General features: G+C 41.9%; 1 protein-coding gene across 1 annotated transcript in view; it reads left to right on the top strand.

The window, feature by feature from the left end:
- RGS22 (regulator of G protein signaling 22) overlaps positions 1-17,297 on the top strand; it is a 75,117-nt gene that overhangs the window by 14,048 nt on the left and 43,772 nt on the right. Inside the window, exons 4-9 of the mRNA XM_067535928.1 lie at positions 926-1,147; positions 4,767-4,852; positions 6,405-6,570; positions 7,800-7,968; positions 10,793-10,876; positions 11,910-12,609. Of these exons, the coding sequence (XP_067392029.1) occupies positions 926-1,147; positions 4,767-4,852; positions 6,405-6,570; positions 7,800-7,968; positions 10,793-10,876; positions 11,910-12,609 (1,427 nt within the window). The remainder of the gene's footprint in view (positions 1-925; positions 1,148-4,766; positions 4,853-6,404; positions 6,571-7,799; positions 7,969-10,792; positions 10,877-11,909; positions 12,610-17,297) is intronic.

Raw genomic sequence — 17,297 nt, 5'->3', positions numbered from 1 at the left:
TCTGCTTTTACAAGTTGCAATTTCACAAATGTTTTGGGCATTCTACAAGATTTTTGATCAAATCTATCTGTAATTTTCCCCAACATTTCTGCTGAAAGTAAAAAGTGAAAGGTAGGATTAGTTTGGGTTTGTAGGAAAAATGGCAGTGGAAAATCTGATATCCACAAAACTCAACAAACTAATTATGACAATACCCTGCTTTTGGGTATTGCTCAGACAACTCCCATTGGAGCTGACAAAAGTTGCATATGCATAGCTAAAAGTGGGATTTGGCCCACCATATATACTACACAGTACCTGATTGAATTGGCAGTATGTGGTAAGGCTATTGGTCTTGACTTTTGGTAGGCTCTTGGACCTACTATGGCTGAATATGAGGCATAAGCCTTTACTATGTATGCCAAACACCCAGAATGCTTAACCCACCAAAATAGTAGAGCAAGAAGCTTCATTGCATGTGGGATTCATTTATTTCACATATAAATGGTTTTCTATAACACATTTTCATGATTAATCATTTCTGATATCAATAATTTATGGTATAAACAGGGAAGTAACAGTAGGGACCTGATCCTATATGTGAGCTGCTTGCAGAACTGTTATTGAACCCAATGGGAGTTGTGTGTGTGAGGCCTTGCTGTATTGGGGCCTATATTTGCATGGGAAGAAGGTGAATTAGGGTCTAAACTGAGTGACATAGTTTGCAAGTAGGTATAGTTGAGAGCTGTGGTAATTTATTGGAAAACCTTACAATGAAAAGGCAAAGTGGCAAGCTTGCAGAAGAAATACTATTTTAGTCCATTGCAGAAGCCATGGAATGAAGAAGGAAAATGTCTAATGATACTATCTTGCATTCTGTGCTTCCATACTGCAGAAACAGGCATTCTCATATGATAGGTTTCTCTCATTACAACTTCTTTTGCAGACCTTTGCAGAGCCAGTTAAGTTTAATCCTGATTTTGGAGTTTTTGAAGTAGTTAATGATACCCCACAACGCCTGGAAAACCAGCTGAAAAAAATTCTGCATGATCAGAAACCTCCCAATCCCATTTGCGATATTACAAGAAAGGCAAAGAATGATGGGCAGCTTTCCAAAAAGAGCTGCACTTTTCCAGGCTTCAATGTTGACCCAAATTACAGTATTATGGTAAGCATGTTATGTCCACTGGCTTTATATTTAAATCTAATTGTATGGATACTGACAGCAGTACTGTTGTGTTTGGCTTGTTATCTTGGGAAAAATGTTAGTTTGTGTATTAGGAAAACACTATGATAGGCCAAATTATGTCTTGAGATGCACATGTGTCTTCCATTCAAGTGAATGGAACTGCACATGTATATCCTGTAAAGTAGAATTTGTTTCCGTGGTCTGAATGCTTTTTAATATTAAGAGAAAAGTATTGTTCACTAATATTAAGGCAAAAGTTAGACCATGTCTACACTGGGAGTACTTTACTAGTATAGGAATACCATAATACTCTACCGACAAAGCATTCCTAGTATAGATGCAGCTATACTGCCAAAGCTGTATAGAAAGAAAATACCATTCAGCACACTGAAAACTTGGTTTATTCCCATTCTTGCTTGTACTGTTCTGGTATAAATTATGTAATTCTAGTTTCTTATATTCAAAGCTGTTTTAATGTCTTGTCAAATTTAGGAACTAGGCTGCTCTAACTTATGCCAGGGCTGGAGGCCAGGTAGAGAGTCAGGGAACTGTAACTGGCTGTCTCTCCGCTTTGCTGAGCATAAACTTGGTGAAGCAGAGATTTTGGCTCATAACAGAATGAGAAAAATCTATGCAGTATTGCAATATCTGGTGGCAAACTAAACAGGAAGGACAGACTAGGCTGAAGAGGTGGAGGAGTAGCACTATATTGGCCTCCAGATAAGAAAAGAAAATTGAATGCACAATGTTGAGAGAGGTCAAAGAGGCAGCAAAACCTAACAGAAGTATAGTAATGGGGGACTTCAACTGCCCAGATATAAACGAGTCAAATGACACAATGGAACAAAGTTTGGAGAAACAATTTCTTGACATTTTAAGTGATTGCTTCTTGGAACAGAAAGTTGTAGAGCACACAAGAAGCAAAACTGTACTTGACTTAGTCTTGAGTAACACACAGAAGCAAATTCAAGAAGTGATGGTAGCTGAGTCACTAAGTAATAGTGAACACAGTATAATTAGGTTTAACATCTAAGGGCCAGATAAGGTACCAAAAATGGTTATGAACCACTGCTCTAGGTCAAATTCAGCCTTGAAATAATCAAGTACATTGTTTTCAATGGTGTTGCAAAGAGTGGCATATGTTTCTCTCTGTGATGTCCTAAGATCTGCAGGATTTTAGTTGGGCTTCTCTTAATATCCTTGAGCTCTATGGCCGTACCTCTTCTTCATCACCACTAATGCCTCTCACATGGGTTGGTACAGAGGGACAGTTCTGCATTGTTTCTAAGAGTAATTTACCCTCCATGAGATTTTCCACATAAGGGAAATATTGTGACCTTTATAAAGAAAAATATTCTTCAGCGCATTCCCGACATAATTTTTTTTTTTGGTACGTTGCACCTCTGTTCTGCCTTCTAGCATTCTGGATGGGTGATTTGTATGCCCCTCAACTTATGTGACACCTATGATTGACAGGCATGAACTCAGAAGCTGCTGGGGCATATTGGCCTACCAAAAATCAGTACAGCAGCTACACAAAGTGGAAAAAGTCAGCCACAGCTGTTGTATTTTGCCAACAGTGATAATACATCTTGTGTTCTATTTCTCAGTCTTCATCTCCTGCCCAGCCTGTTAAGACTTCAAACAGGAAAAGGGTACATGCGTTAGTTTATTACAGATGTGGGCTATGTATGTGTTGGTCAACAATCAATGGGGGGTGAAATATATGAAGGAAAGGCATATGCAGTAATGGGAAGAACCATTAACAGTTAGAGAAAGAAACTCACAGAGGTTCTGCATATCTTACTTCACATAGATCCCAATCCAGCAAAGCCTTTAAATATGTGTTCAACTTTAAGCACATGAGCAGTCTATGAGACTATCCACATGCTTAAAGTTAAACACATGCTTAAAAGCTATGCTGGACTGGGTCCCTCAATGCTTAAAGCTAGTCCTAGTTACAAAATGTACTGTATTAAACTTAGAACTCTTTTTCTTAGACCCTTTTCCTTCAGATGATAAATATGATTTTGAATATCATCCACCCACAGCAGATTTAAACATGTTATAAATAACTCAGATAAAACACCAGGATTTGATTCAACTGGTACATCAATGTTACAAATATTTTTCTTACATCTGGAGAGACTGGCCAAAATAAAGAGATAACCTTCTGTATTTCCAAAAGCCTTCTCAGTTACCAAAAGGAGGCATACATTATAGGGATGGGAATAATTATTCTTTATCTCCACACATATATGACCACAAGATATGACCACAGCCAACATAAGCCTTCCCTGTTTTGATATATTTTCTTTTATTTAAAAGAAACCACCTACTTTTCAAAGTAATTTAGATTAATTTTAAATCCCTTGAGCATATTTATGGAGCAAAAATAACCCTTGTCCCTTATGAAATATTTGATCACAGAAAGATAATTGAGGACTTAGCCCACTACTGATTACTTGAGATAGCAAAATGCCAAATACCAATCCTTTTGTCCCTGCCTATGCTACACCTGTTTCTGTGGATAAATTGAGAATTTCATTCTTCCAGGCCATCAATTTCACGAGCAGTCATGTCACTAAAATAAAGTCCAGGAAAAAAGAAATACACCTGAGATAGGTGAAAAACTCTTAAGGATGTATAAGGTTGTCAAAGGTGCCAGATTTCAGGTTTACTTCTTGTGTAGATAATAGAGAGACACTATGGGCCTAATTCTTCTCTCACTTATGCTGGTGTAAATCAGCAATAATTCCACTGATGTCAGAATTAACCCAATATAGAACTGCTTATTATGTTCATGGCATACACCCTGAAAAATTAGATAAAACATAAATACTCTTGCTGGAAGGCTGCAATGTACCACTACTTTATTTCTTAGAATTCAAAACTATAACACACAAGAACCCAAAAAAGGAGAAAAAATAGGCTGATCTCTAAGGCAGAGAGGCACAACTCATCCCCCTTTGCTTTAAGATGACTCTTTCCAGACTGATGTGGATTGCATGCTTTGATAAGGAGCTTCCTACCCTGCAAGCAAGACCAGGAACCAACCCCTCCCCCAACACACACACATACTTAAAGTGATAGCTTGCAATTCCAACACAGTCCTCTATACGCCACAATGGTGTAAGTGAAAACTGTGTTTTGTTTTTAAATATCCACAGTTCTAGCTTGAGGCACTTGTTAAGACCATTTGAAAGCTTCCTCAGCCCCCAAAATATTGAGGAAAACACTAATTGTGGTTATTTTAAAAATATTGGTATAGTCAGCAAAGTTACCTATTTCATATTGCAGATGATTTGTGGGCAAGTGGTGCTCTGATTTGCATTCCTCTATCACTTGCACCAGTTTTGAACAGGGGAATTCCAGTGGCTTAAGTTTCTATGTATGCCTGTTCAAAAAAGATCAGATTCAGACCCTCATTTGTTATAGAAAGGTAAATTAATTCACTTGTCTGGGTAGACTATGTTTGAGAAGGAAAGTTGTTTACTTTTCTAGACTTACTACAAAATAACCTGTCAATTAACTATGTGGCAAATAAAACCTGATGACTGAAGCGTTAACAGATATTTGGTGTGTTTTTTTTAAATAGCGTCTTGAACGAGAACAAGGAATTCAGTGGATTAAGCAAGAAAGACTCCCAGCCTTTCTAGAGAGTGATTGTTACTTTGAGTACAGGTATTGCCCTCTCTAATGTCAGCTCAAGTTTTAAATTTGTTAATTTATCTCCTCTATCTAATTCATCTTGACACAATTGCAACATTTTCTTATACCTTTGCCCCATGTAACCCACACAATTTTAGTGACTTGGATAAATTAAAATGAGACTAATGCCTTTTCTTCATTCCTCTTGACTCTAATTTCCCTTGCCCATAAGTTACATGCCATATGGAACTGCTACAGAATATTACTGGTGTTTATCCATTTGTGACTCTCTCTCTTCCACAAAGTGCCATGGTAACATGTGTCTAGTCTATCTTTTAAATCAAGATTGGATGTTTCTCTAAAAGCTAGGCTGTAGTTGAACTAGGAATTATTTCAGGGATATTCTATGGCTTGTGTTATGTATGAAGTCAGACTAGATAATCACAGTGGTTCATTCTGCCCTTAGAATCTATCTATCCGTATCTAGGTAATATAAATGAATTATAAAAAGTATTTGGAATCTGTCTGGAAGGGAAAGCTGATTCTTCGTTATCCTCTTTATTTTAATTACTGTTTCACCTTTGGGAATGTAGCTAGATTTTCCTCTGCCCAGGTTCTTTGAGGAATGCTATGGCAAATGGTGAGCCTTGCAGCATGACCTGAGATACTTATACACTTCCTGACCTCCTTTGAGAAGGCGTTCCAGAGCCTTGGACCTGCTGTGGGAAAGGCCCTACCTCCAGGTCCCTAAAGTTCATGTTTGGGTTCTGATAGTTGTACTGTGCAGGATGATCATAGTTGTGTTGGTGAGTCCAAGAAAGAGTGGTCGCCAGGTAGCCTGGCTTATCAAGCCCCTTTTTTATTGTAGAAATTGACCAGTTCTTTGGGTACTGAGAGCCACATACAAATGTTTAAAAATATTTGCAGTAACTGTAACAATATTCAATCTACTGAAGACTATGCTTACATTGGAGGGAAAATTGTACAAAGGATAACAAATCCTAGAGAAATGCCCTATTTTCCCACATGCCTAAGCCTTCAAGAGCATTGCTATCTTCCGTTTTCTGCTGCATCATACCATTTTCTTGATTAAACAAAATAAAATTATATAAAATGAACTCTAATCATGCACTTAACTCCCACTGAGATTAGTGTTTATAACTAAGCACATGCTTAAGTACCTTCCTGAATCAGGGCCAAAGTGAGCACCGATGGGAAGAAAAAAGAGAGTGAATCTGACCCAGAACACCAAATCTGAACACCCTCTCCCTTCCCCACCATCGCTGGTTAAGTTTGGATTTGGAGCTGGATTCAGATACAAACTCTATGGCTCAAGCCTAATGTATACCAAGTCTAGCTTTTGGAAGAATTCTTCCATCTATGTCTCTGGTTGTTATTCTTCATGTATGTGAAGTGGGTCAAGGGGCTAAAATAGAAGAAAAGCAGAACATGAAGTTCCCCATTAGAATTTATTTTGAGAATGCTAATGTTTCTTGCTGCCAGTTGTAAAGATAAATCAAATGAATGTCTGGCTGAATGCTTAAACTGAACTACTTGTTTGTTTCCTAATATTTTTAAACTGTAGGTTAGCTAAACTGCTTTCGCAGGTGGAATGGAGTGGAACTGGTATTAACTTCATTATAGATACAACATATTATCCCTGGATTATGAAAAAAGAGCTGACACCTCCTTTCCCTGAGGAGGGTGAAGATGAATTAATTATGAGAAAATTCTATGTTTCACTTGGCCAGGTAAAAAGTGCAGAATGTCTAGGCAATGGCAGCAATTTTGTGCTGGACTGAGCACACTGGACTAAGCCCCTATGTGCTAATTTAGTCTGTCTGTCTCCTTCCTGCATCTTTTCCCATCAACATTTGGTGTCATAGGTTATTGTCTTTTTATAACTTTCACTCACTTTTCAGTTAAGTTCACAATCAGGGTAAATTTGTAGACCCATTTATCACAACACTTCCAGTTTCCTCTAAGTGCAGTGGGAGCTCTGTTGTTTCCACACCAGTCCTTGGCCTCTCTGGAGAGTCTTTTCCTTCAGGTTTCTGCCTAGCCCTGAATCCTGGGCTCCACCTTATTCTCCCTTGGGATAGAATATCCCTCCTTCCATAAAGCTGTGTTCCACTCCTGGCTGGCTTCCTAGCTTTCATATTCATACCACTGTGGTCTCTCTGAAGAGACCTCCCCCCATATCTCTTCCTGGCAGTGGCGTACCATGCGGGGGGGTCAGGCCTCTGGGCACCAGCCTGGGGGGTTGCCAGGCCGGCCCTTTATGACGCACAGTGGGCGGGGGGTGCAGGAGGCTCTGAGGGGCGGCTAGATAGAGCGCAGGGGCAGGCAGGGGGTGGGTAGCTGTGGTGACTAGGAGGAGATCCCCCTCCCTCTACTGTCTGGCCAGGGGGTGAGGTCACTCTGCCCAAGCTGGCACTGGGTTGTGGGGCTGGAGCGGGAGAGGCAGGTGCTGCATGATGGGTAAGGGGGAGGATGGGACGCAGCTGCTGCCGCAATGAGCACCAAAAAGTCCCCTGTGCAAGAGGACATAAGCAGTGTGTGTCCCCCTCTGATGGGTACAGATCCCCCCCAGGGCAGCTGAAGGGTGACACTGTTTGGTAGGAGCCAGGGACCCTTCCTGCCTTGTGCAGGGGCAGGGAGAGAGGCTTGAGGCCTGGGGAAGGGGCGCAAATGCAGACTTGGACCCCAGGCACCGGAGACCCACGGTACGCCACTGCTTCCTGGCCCTGGTCTTAAACTCCTCTCTTTGGTTCAGAGGCCCTGCTTTAATTCTGTGGCAGGTTTCTCTCAGTATTTCTACATCCATTGTGAACCATCATTATAACAAAACCTATGTGGTGAGAGAGCACAGAATAACCATAGACAATAAGCTTTCTGCTCTCAGAAGCCTTGCAGCAAATAGATAAAAATGAATTACTGTGTAAGCTATGTTGAACTCATGTAATGTTGCTTTTCATAGGCTACAGTTACTCAGACAAAGGATTGGTTTACATTAGCCAAAAAAAGTCAGCAAACAACAACTACAGACACAATTACTCATCCTTTAGTTTCCACTCAAATTCAAGGTGCACAGTATTGGTCTACACGCCCTCAGAGAGTTATTTCATACAGCCACAACGTCAGCCAAGGTAAGTAGTAATGGTGCGGCCATGTTATGTAGATAACAAATATGACAAGATTGAAATCAAAGCTATTCTAGAGTTAGGGTATTGCTGCTATATCTGCTTGTCTTGGCTGTATTGTGGCCTACAGTAGGAAATTGTATGGGGAAGAGAATAGGTGTAATTTCCTCTCCACTCCCACAATATTAAATGGAAATGCAGCTCATAAATGGGCCATAATCTCTCCTTTGCTATGCAGAGCAGAGGGAAGCAAAAAGGGTCAGAAGAGCCCCAACACATGGGGAAGTGTTGGAACTATGTCTCTCTCCTGTCCTGTGTGAACCCAGAAGTCATTCCATTTAAGAATTGCCTCATGAGGGCCTTTCGAATCCAAAGCGTGGATGGCGTGGTACGATAACTCCTCAGGACATTACTGATCTGGAAATCTACTTCTGTAAAATACTGCTGACTCATTCATTAATCATTAATTTATGCAGGTTGCACTAATTTGTAAATCAGGACTTAATCATTAGTTTATGCAGAGCTGCAGGTAGCCAGGTCTAGATTGCACAGCTCTTGCAGGACCTGTATGGCATTGGTCTGGGACAGGGGTAGGAATGGGTATCAGCAGGAATTTGCTGTTAGTGGACAGAGTATAGTGGCTCAGAGTAGAGTGGCTTCAAATGCTGGGGAGAGCAGTGAAGTGTCTTTGCTTAATCTAAATTTGCAAGAACTTGTAACCGCAACACTGCAATGAGTCCCTTAGCAGGGCACCCCCTACTTCAACACTTTCATTTCCTCCTTAGTGAGGGTTGCTAGTAGTCATGTGGACAGTCTCTCTTCTTGCCCCTTGCCTCAGTGGTCCTAGTAATCAGTGAGTTTTCACTCTATGGATCTATTAGCTCTCGTGCCCGAGAACTTGTTCTTCTAGTGTAAAGATCTGTTTTTCATTTGCATTTGGCTATTACTCTGTCATGCAAAATCTGCTGCTCCTTCAATCCAAAAGGCATTATGTGTGCACAGCACTTCGCCTCCTAAACCTCCATGGACTGGAGGCAGAGTTAGCTTATGGGCAAGGGAGAGGTTTGGTTGTAGTATAGTTATCTCATGGGAACATCCTTGGACTATGAGTTATACGCTGTGGGTGCAGGACATGGTCAGACAGCAGTGTCAACCAACTAGGATGAGGGCAGGCTAGCCTAATGGCCAGAGTCAGAGCTGTAGTCAGTCATCGGGAGCTAAAGCCAAGGGTAAAACTGGAAGGCAGAAAGCGGGTACCAGAGCCAAGGGTCAAGCTGGAGTTCATAGTCAGGAGCCAGAGCTGAGGGTCAAATCACAGGACAGGAACAGGAGCAGGTAGGGTAGCAGGCAAGGAGCGGTTCAAGGCAGGAGCAGGCACAGTGGTGAGCATGAGCACTCAGAAGCCAGTGAGCTGCTGCTGGCGTCTGCAGCCAATCAGGCAGGGAGACGACATGTGGAGGGGGCACGCGCCCCCAGATTTCTGTGAGTGCTGAGCTGCCTTTGCAGGGCTTGCTCTGCTCCGCCTGCTGCGGAGGTAGGGGGACTCTGCCCTTCTCATGCTGCGCCCTCCTCCCCCTGCCAGTACATTTCCAGCTTGCTTGGCCTCTCTCCCCAGCAGCCGGGCCAGGGCAGGGAGTGGCGGAGGCAGGACCGAGCTGCTTCTCCTGCTGGGTGAGGGTGGCCACTCCAGGTCCCTGCCTCTGTGCAGCGCAGCAGCTGCCTGTGAGAGCCTGGCTCAGGACTCAGAGGCGGTGGCGGCCCACATGGCAGGTAATCCTTGCAGGGCAGGGAGAGCGCAGTGGCCCTGGGCCAGGCACAGGAAAGGGGAAAGGCTCCAGGAGCAAGTTCCCTGTGTTCAGCCCATGTTAGGAGTATTGCCCATGCCACTTTCCCTGCTGAGGTGTCCGAAAGGATGCAGGAGCTCCTGGGGGAAACTTTGTTGCTATGAGTCCCTTCCCCCTATCCCTGGGGCTGGCCCAGAGGCACATGCTCCCCACTCCTGCAGCCCCAGCGCCCCAGGCGCCAGTGGGATTGGCTGCCCTGGCCCAGGGAGGTAGTGCTGGAAGGTTCCTACATTCAGAGGCAACGCATTGGGCAGTCATATGCCCCACCCCCAACATTTAAATTGTACCTCCTGTCCCCCCACTATCAACAGTTACATGTTGTCTCTGCCTCAGGTTGTGTGGCTAATCAGGCAGCCTGCTGCAGGCCCGCTGTATTGATGAGGCTGCCTGGAGACTAGTTGTGCTGCAGGCGGGGATTCCTGACATACAGCGCTAGCTGGAATTTATGCCACAGAGGGAACAGGGCCATTGGTTAGCCCTACATTTTTTGTATATCTCATGATATTTTTAATCTGCTATGTGATAGAACAATACGTGAATTATTTCTTCATCAATGTGGATTAGGAATTAGACTAAATTAGATTAGATTCAGCATTATGAAAATTGGTGGGTTTTTGAAATATAAAAATACTTTTAAAATGTGGAATAGTGCGCGTATGGAACCCAGGGATTTCTATACCAGATCAGACCAGTGGTCCATTCACTTCAGTATTCTGACTGTGACAGTGGCCATCACTAGATCATTCACAGGAAGTCACAAGAAATACTGCAATGGAAAATTATGTAACAACCTGCCCATCCTAACCTCTGACTAGCAATGGATGTGTTATGCACTGAAACATGGAAGTTATGTCCTTTGCATTACTGAATGGTTACAGGAATATGGATGAGATTCAGTTAACCCATAAATTTAAAAATCAAATTGAAACCCAGATGCTGTATAGCAATGGTAGAATTATGACTTTTTCTTCTTGCTTTTCATTTAGATTCCATTCCTTCTGAAGGCACATGCAGTTTTTCCACTCAGTTTTACAGGGCTGGTTCATACAGAAGTAGCAGCAGTAATCTAGGTAAGCAATATTTATAGATAAGTGGTCACTTGTGCCAGCTACTATCTCAACTGGAAAAATCCCATTGCCCAGGAGCCTGGGATAAGCAGAAGGACTCTGGACAAGTAAAAGTGTCAGGTTTTCTGCTCCGTAGATAAGAACAACAGGCAAGGCTGGAGGCCAGTTTAATAACATGAGATACAGCTGCATTGAGCTGCCAACCAACGGGAGAATGGCTCAAGGGGACGAGTAGAGGGAGAGAGAGGGGAGCTGGTTATTTATCTAAACGCATTATTAATAAAACATTTGTAAATGGAACTGAGTTGTTTTTGGGTTACAGATCTGATCACAGGGTTCCTAAATGTGGATGCAAGATCCCAGACATGTTTATTTGTTTATTTACTCTTTCCATGTATAAAAAAGATGTTATTCTACTGAGAGGTGCTTGTCCAATGTTCTGAGCACCCTGACAGCAATTAAAATTGATAACCTCATGCCATTTTCCAATATGACAAATAACAGACTTTTCATTCTATCATAGGTAGATAAACAGCTATCACTTACTGTTCCCTGTTTCTCCTAAATAAAAAAAAACATCTCCCACTTCAAATCACCATCTTGCCAAATTCATGGGAGAAAAGATGAGCCTTGCAGCATGACCAGAAGGTTTAACAGATGCTCTGGGGGTGGAGGTGCCTAAGGGTTGGGATGCCAGTTGGTGAGATGCTTGCAAGACAGGTTGCCTTGGAGGGTATTGGAGTAGAATGCCTGGAAACATGGGGAGCTGGTGGACCAAGGTGGAGAGTGAGTTTCAGACTCAAGGGGCTCTCACAGAGAACACGACAGCAGAGCCCCCTCCTGTTTATAGCAAGGTAGCTGCAGCTCAAGCACCTCTGCTGATCCCAGCTGTGGCAGTATGGCATTTTCCCATTGCTGCCAATAATAAAATGCAAATATGTTCCACTTTTTGTAACTTGAAAGCTTTTTTATGTTGGTCAGGAGAATGATTCTGAATCTGAGAGAGTTTCCAATGATCTCTTCTGATTTAATGCAGGAGTGGATTCCCTGGCTATGGACTACAGTCAAAGGAGTCTCCCCCACCCCCAGAGGGAAGGAACTGCAAAAACTAGCAATGTCAGTGGGAGATCCAAAAATACAGTGGATGACACTTCTGTATCCATTGCTGACCCTCCTTCCCACCCTATGTTAAGAGTATACCTAGACCAGAAATGGGAGAATGATGCTGAGGAGGAAGAAAATCTGGAATGTGATGGTAGACAGGAAACGGCAGCTTTTCAAACATTAGAAGAGTTTACCTCAGCTTATATTCAGTATATAGTGAAAGAATCAGTCTCAAAACTGACTGGACAACCGGCTGCTAAGAGCAAGACTGATATGAACTTCAGTAAACTGTCCAAAGTATTTATACACAAGTTATCAGATAATAAACTTTCTGCTACTGCTGCAGAGCCACTTACTTCCCAAAGTGTCTCTCCATCCAACAAGTTAGACTCTGAGGGGAATTGCGTAAAACAGGAGACCGAAGAAGTGAGTTCAAGTTCAAGGTCTGAAAGTGATGTCTCAGACAGCAGGGCTGCCTGGTGTACTAGTCACAGAATGTATGACATTGGCAACAGAAATGAGTTTGAAAGATTCAAGAAGTTCGTAAAAGGAACTTTGGGGGAAAGGTACTGGTGGCTCTGGATGGACATTGAAAGACTAAAGGTCCTTAAGGACACTAGAAGGCAGCAAAGGTATTTCCCATTGTTTTTAATGCTTATAACGAAGGCTAGTAAAATTTTGTTTGTGAGCATTTAGAATTACTCATGCATAATAGAGATGAGTGAATAATGCAGACACAGAGCTCTAATTCTGATGATTTCACTAATACAAGGGTAATTCAGGAATAACTCCACTGAAGCTGACTGAGTTATTATATTATATGTATGCAAAACTAGTGAGAGATCAGAATCAGGGTTAAAATTAAAGCTTTATTCAAACAGGGTTTTTACAAAACTGAATATGAATAGATGTCTTAATGAAAATAAAATGAAAGATGCTCTGTAAACGTAAGATTTTAAAGTCACAAGCAGGGTATAAAGTATGACACACTTTCTTAACAATATGTTTTATTAGATTTAGGTCACCTGTCCTAAGCGTAGAAATGTTTATTTTGCACAAAAGTTGGCTTAAATGGTAATAGAAATGTTTTGGCTTCTGCTATTTAGAAATGTTTGAAAACATATTTCCAAAATGACAGCTGTTTGCTCAGTGGGATGAATCATGCCTTTTATGATAGAATGTTAAAATCAATGATTATAACCTATTTAGAAAAGATTAGTGGGCATAAGGGAAAGGGGAGTGGCACTTTATATAAAAAATGGTAGCGCCTGTTTCCAAGTCACTGATAACTTGACAGAACATGATCTTGAATGATTATAGATCAGTGTCTTAACTAATAAACCACAAGTTTTGGTATTAGTTGGCATCTGCTACAGACCACCAAATCTTATTAGGGAACTATGTGCTTGTCTATAATATGTAGGAAAAAACGCTGCATGATCATGGGGGACTCCAATTTGAGTGGCACATGCAGGAGTTCTTATGCTGACAGTATTAAAACGTCCTTGGAATTTCTAAATATTATAGCTGACAATTTTCCTAACTCAAATGTGTTACAACTTACATGGGGGAATTCTATATTAGATCTAGTCTTGACAGATAAAGAGGAAATGATCATAGAACTAAAAATTAATGGTAGCTTAGGTATAATGGATCATGACTTGAGCACATTTGTTATGTGGAGAATAAAGTCCAAATCAGTAATATATATATCTGATGCTTTAAAAGGGCAATTTTCAGAAAGCTGAAAATAATTATGACCCAAATCAGATGGGAGGAGGAATTTAATCAGAAAAATGTAATCATAATTGGGAGTTGTTTAAGAACACTTTACTAGATGCCCCAAAAGCCACAATCAAGGAAGAAGGCTGTGTGTCAAGTTCCTCAGGTCTTGAACCCAGGTCCAGGGGGCAGTCATCAGACTCTGATCCTCCACCCAGCATCTCACAGACAGCATCTGGGAGCAGGGTCCATAAAACCCAACTGGGCAACAAGCCCCACCCCTTTGTTCTGATTGGGAGAAATCCAAGGCTCCTGACTCGGCTGTAGCCCCTATTGAAGACAGAAGAGGAAACAAAAAGTTGTCTGTGGGCTGCTGGTCTGGTGTTTATGTGCTTCTGCCTTCTGATCCTGATCTCCTGACTCTCAATACTGTTTCCTGCCTTCTGGTTCTGTCACCTGAACCTGACCACCTGGTGTTCTGACTCAACCTGACTCTTGGTAACTGACTCTTGAACCCTGCCTACTGGTTTCTCTCACGGGTCTGATGTCCAGGCATTCCAACGTGGCCTGATTTCTAATAACTGGCTCCTGGTCCCTTCACCTGCACTTGATGCTAACCCCTAGGCTAGGCCTCCCATGCCACAGCCCTGACAGCTTGTACGGACTACACTATCCTGCAGGAGTGGGCCCAGTATGAGACAAATGGGCCCAGCCACTGCCTCTGGAAGCACTGGACTCACCTGAATGAGCCACCCGCTTTCAGGTGGCTAATCAAGTCCTGCTGGATTGGGTCACATAGCTGACCATGGTGAACCAGCTATTCCAGGTACAAGTAGACCAGCTGTGTGCAGAAAACACCACAGTTTGGACCCTCCTTGAAGAGCCCTATCCTGAAGAGAGTCTTAAGGTTCCCCTGCCAGAATGTTTTGATGGTCCTGCCAGTGGTTCCGGGGCTTCATTAACCAATGCCACCCTCTGTTCTTGATGCGTCCCCAGACCTACACCTCAGATTTGTCTAAGGTGAGCCAGCTAATGGGAGAAGCATTAGCCTGTGCCTCCCCCACTGCTGAAGAATGATAGCCTTTTGAATTGGAATGCTTTCCTTTAGTCCACACTGGTTAACATGAAGTCAGAAATGTAGTCTCCTTAGGTATCCAAGCCTTTAATTCACCATCCTGCCTCTAGACCAGTGGTTCTTAACCTTTCCAAACTACTGTACCCCTGAAGCCTGAGTCCCACCCCCACGGGGCTGAGGCATGTAACTTAGTTTCATGGCGCCCTGTGGCTCCAGGCAATTGCCTTTCTTGCCACCCCCAATACCAGCTCTGCACTTGCGACCCCTCTAAAACCCCAGGTTAAGAAACACTGCTCTAGACGTTATTTAATATATATATTTAGTGGTTATCAAGACTAGATATATATGTGTATGTAATCTAATGGTTATTTAAAACCATTTCAATCAAACAAAGGGTTCTTCTGATCCCAAGAGATCAGCCACACAGCCAGGTAAATATATAACTCAGATCTTACCCAATAATCGTTTAGTATCGAATATCTAAAGGTTTATTTATAGGGAAAAAGAAGAGTTAAAATGATATCGTCTACATACAACCATTGTCTACATACAACCATTCTTGGATCAGGTTTGTAGCAGTGATGTTACAGACTACTGGCTTGAAGAGTCTCTGGTAACTTCCAAAAGATTGAAATGTTTTCAGTCCATTGTTTGGAATGCTCCTTTTAGTGTAAACCTATAGTCCAGAGATCAGAGCAGAAAAGAGGCAAAATGGAGATGCTTCTATGGCCTTATATACCTTCTCCCACGTGGGTAGATGCTTTCAGTCTCAGTTTGTGCAAAATTGCAAGCACAAGATGGAGTCCAGGGTCACATGCCCTTGCTTGCTGTGTTGACTCACAGGAGAAGCCATTACTCATATCCTGACTAAAATGTCCACAGGAAGGCCCATCAGGTGGGGACAGGCTTTTTCTATGGTCTATTGTGTGAGCTAAATGTCCTTTAATGGGCCATTAAATTGTATAGTTCATTCACAATGGGCTGATTAGACTGGATACAAACTACCTTGTGGATGTTACCCCAGGAATAAATACATTTGAAATACAGATAATCATATTCATAACTTCAGATACAAAGCATATATAGGTATGATACATGCATATAAATAGGGTAATCATATATTTTATTGCAACTTTTCGATTACTATCTTACATGACATACTTCGTATAAGATTTGTTGCAATTACATAACATTGGTAGTAACAATAAGATGTATGGTCCTATTTTTAATCCTATAACATCACAAAAGATAATGTTGATGTAATATACTTAAACTTTTGTGTGGCATTGAACTTGGTACCACATGACATAAATGATACAAAATTAATACGACACACGTTAAATGTCTTAAAAGCTGGCCAGCTGATAGGTCTCCAAACGTAATTGTTAATGGAAAAACATCACACAAGCAGGTGTGTTTCTAGTGGCATCCCACAGGGATTGGATCTTGGTCCTGTGCTTTTTAATATTTTTATGAATGACCTAGAAGAAAACATTAAATCATCACTGTTACAGTTGGCAGATGACAAAAAAATTGGGGGAGTGGTAAATAATGAAGAGGATGGGTCACAAATACAGAGCAATCTGGATCGTTTGTAAGCTGGGTGCAAGTAAACAATTATATGAGGGTCATGATGGATAATTAGCTGAACATTAGCTCCCAGTGCAATGCTGTGGCCAATAAGGCTAATGCACTCCTTGGTGGCAAAAACAGGGGAATCTTGAGTTAGAGTATGTGACATTACCCTGGGTACAATCTGGACAGGTGAACAGCTGTGTCCCCTTAATTCTCTAGCCTGGGGTGCCTTTTACACTGCTTTGCTGTCAGAACATCCACTCCTGGCCTGTTTACACTGCCTTCAGTATGCACATTCACTCCCAGATACATATATAAGCATTCTGACCAGTCACTCATGAATTACATACAGGGCAACACCTGCAAATTCCCAGTTTCAGCTTTGTCCCCCCCCAAAAATATTTGCGTCTTGTATTGTTCAGTAGCCTTCTGAACAGTACAAGCTCCTAGAAAGTCCATCGTTTCATCAAAGGAAATGATAATGCAGCAGCCTTGTTATCTCAAATGGAATTTCTGCACACACTTTAACCAAAACACACTGAATAAGGTAAAATAAGATAAGTTTATTAACTATAGGAAGATAGATTTTAAGTGATTACAAGTGATGATGCATAAAAGTCAGGATTGGTTACAAAAAGAAAATAAAAGAATAAAATGCAAGCTAATACTTAACTTAACAAGCTAAGTGAATTTAAAAACAAAAGGGTTTTGTCTCACCATATACAACAGTCCATACTGGCTGAAAAACCTTCCAGCCAGGACCCTTCTCCCAGTTCAAAGATGTTGTCTTTGTCTTTCAAGTATTGTAGCTGCCCTGAATAGAGATGGGAGGAGAGAGGGATAAAGTGGAGGCCACTGTCTCTCATTCTTATACCACTCTCTCCTCTTTGAGGATTACCTCCAGCTGGGGTGCAGGCGACAAGTAGTCTCTTGAGGATGTGAGCTTTG

The sequence above is a fragment of the Emydura macquarii genome, unplaced genomic scaffold (assembly GCF_026122565.2).
Source record: "Emydura macquarii macquarii isolate MOO-44397 ecotype Brisbane River unplaced genomic scaffold, CSIRO-AGI_Emac_v2 contig_383, whole genome shotgun sequence".
Taxonomy (NCBI): Eukaryota; Metazoa; Chordata; order Testudines; family Chelidae; genus Emydura; species Emydura macquarii.
The sequence above is the reverse complement of the archived record's forward strand: the minus strand, read 5'-3'. Positions and strand labels throughout refer to the sequence as shown.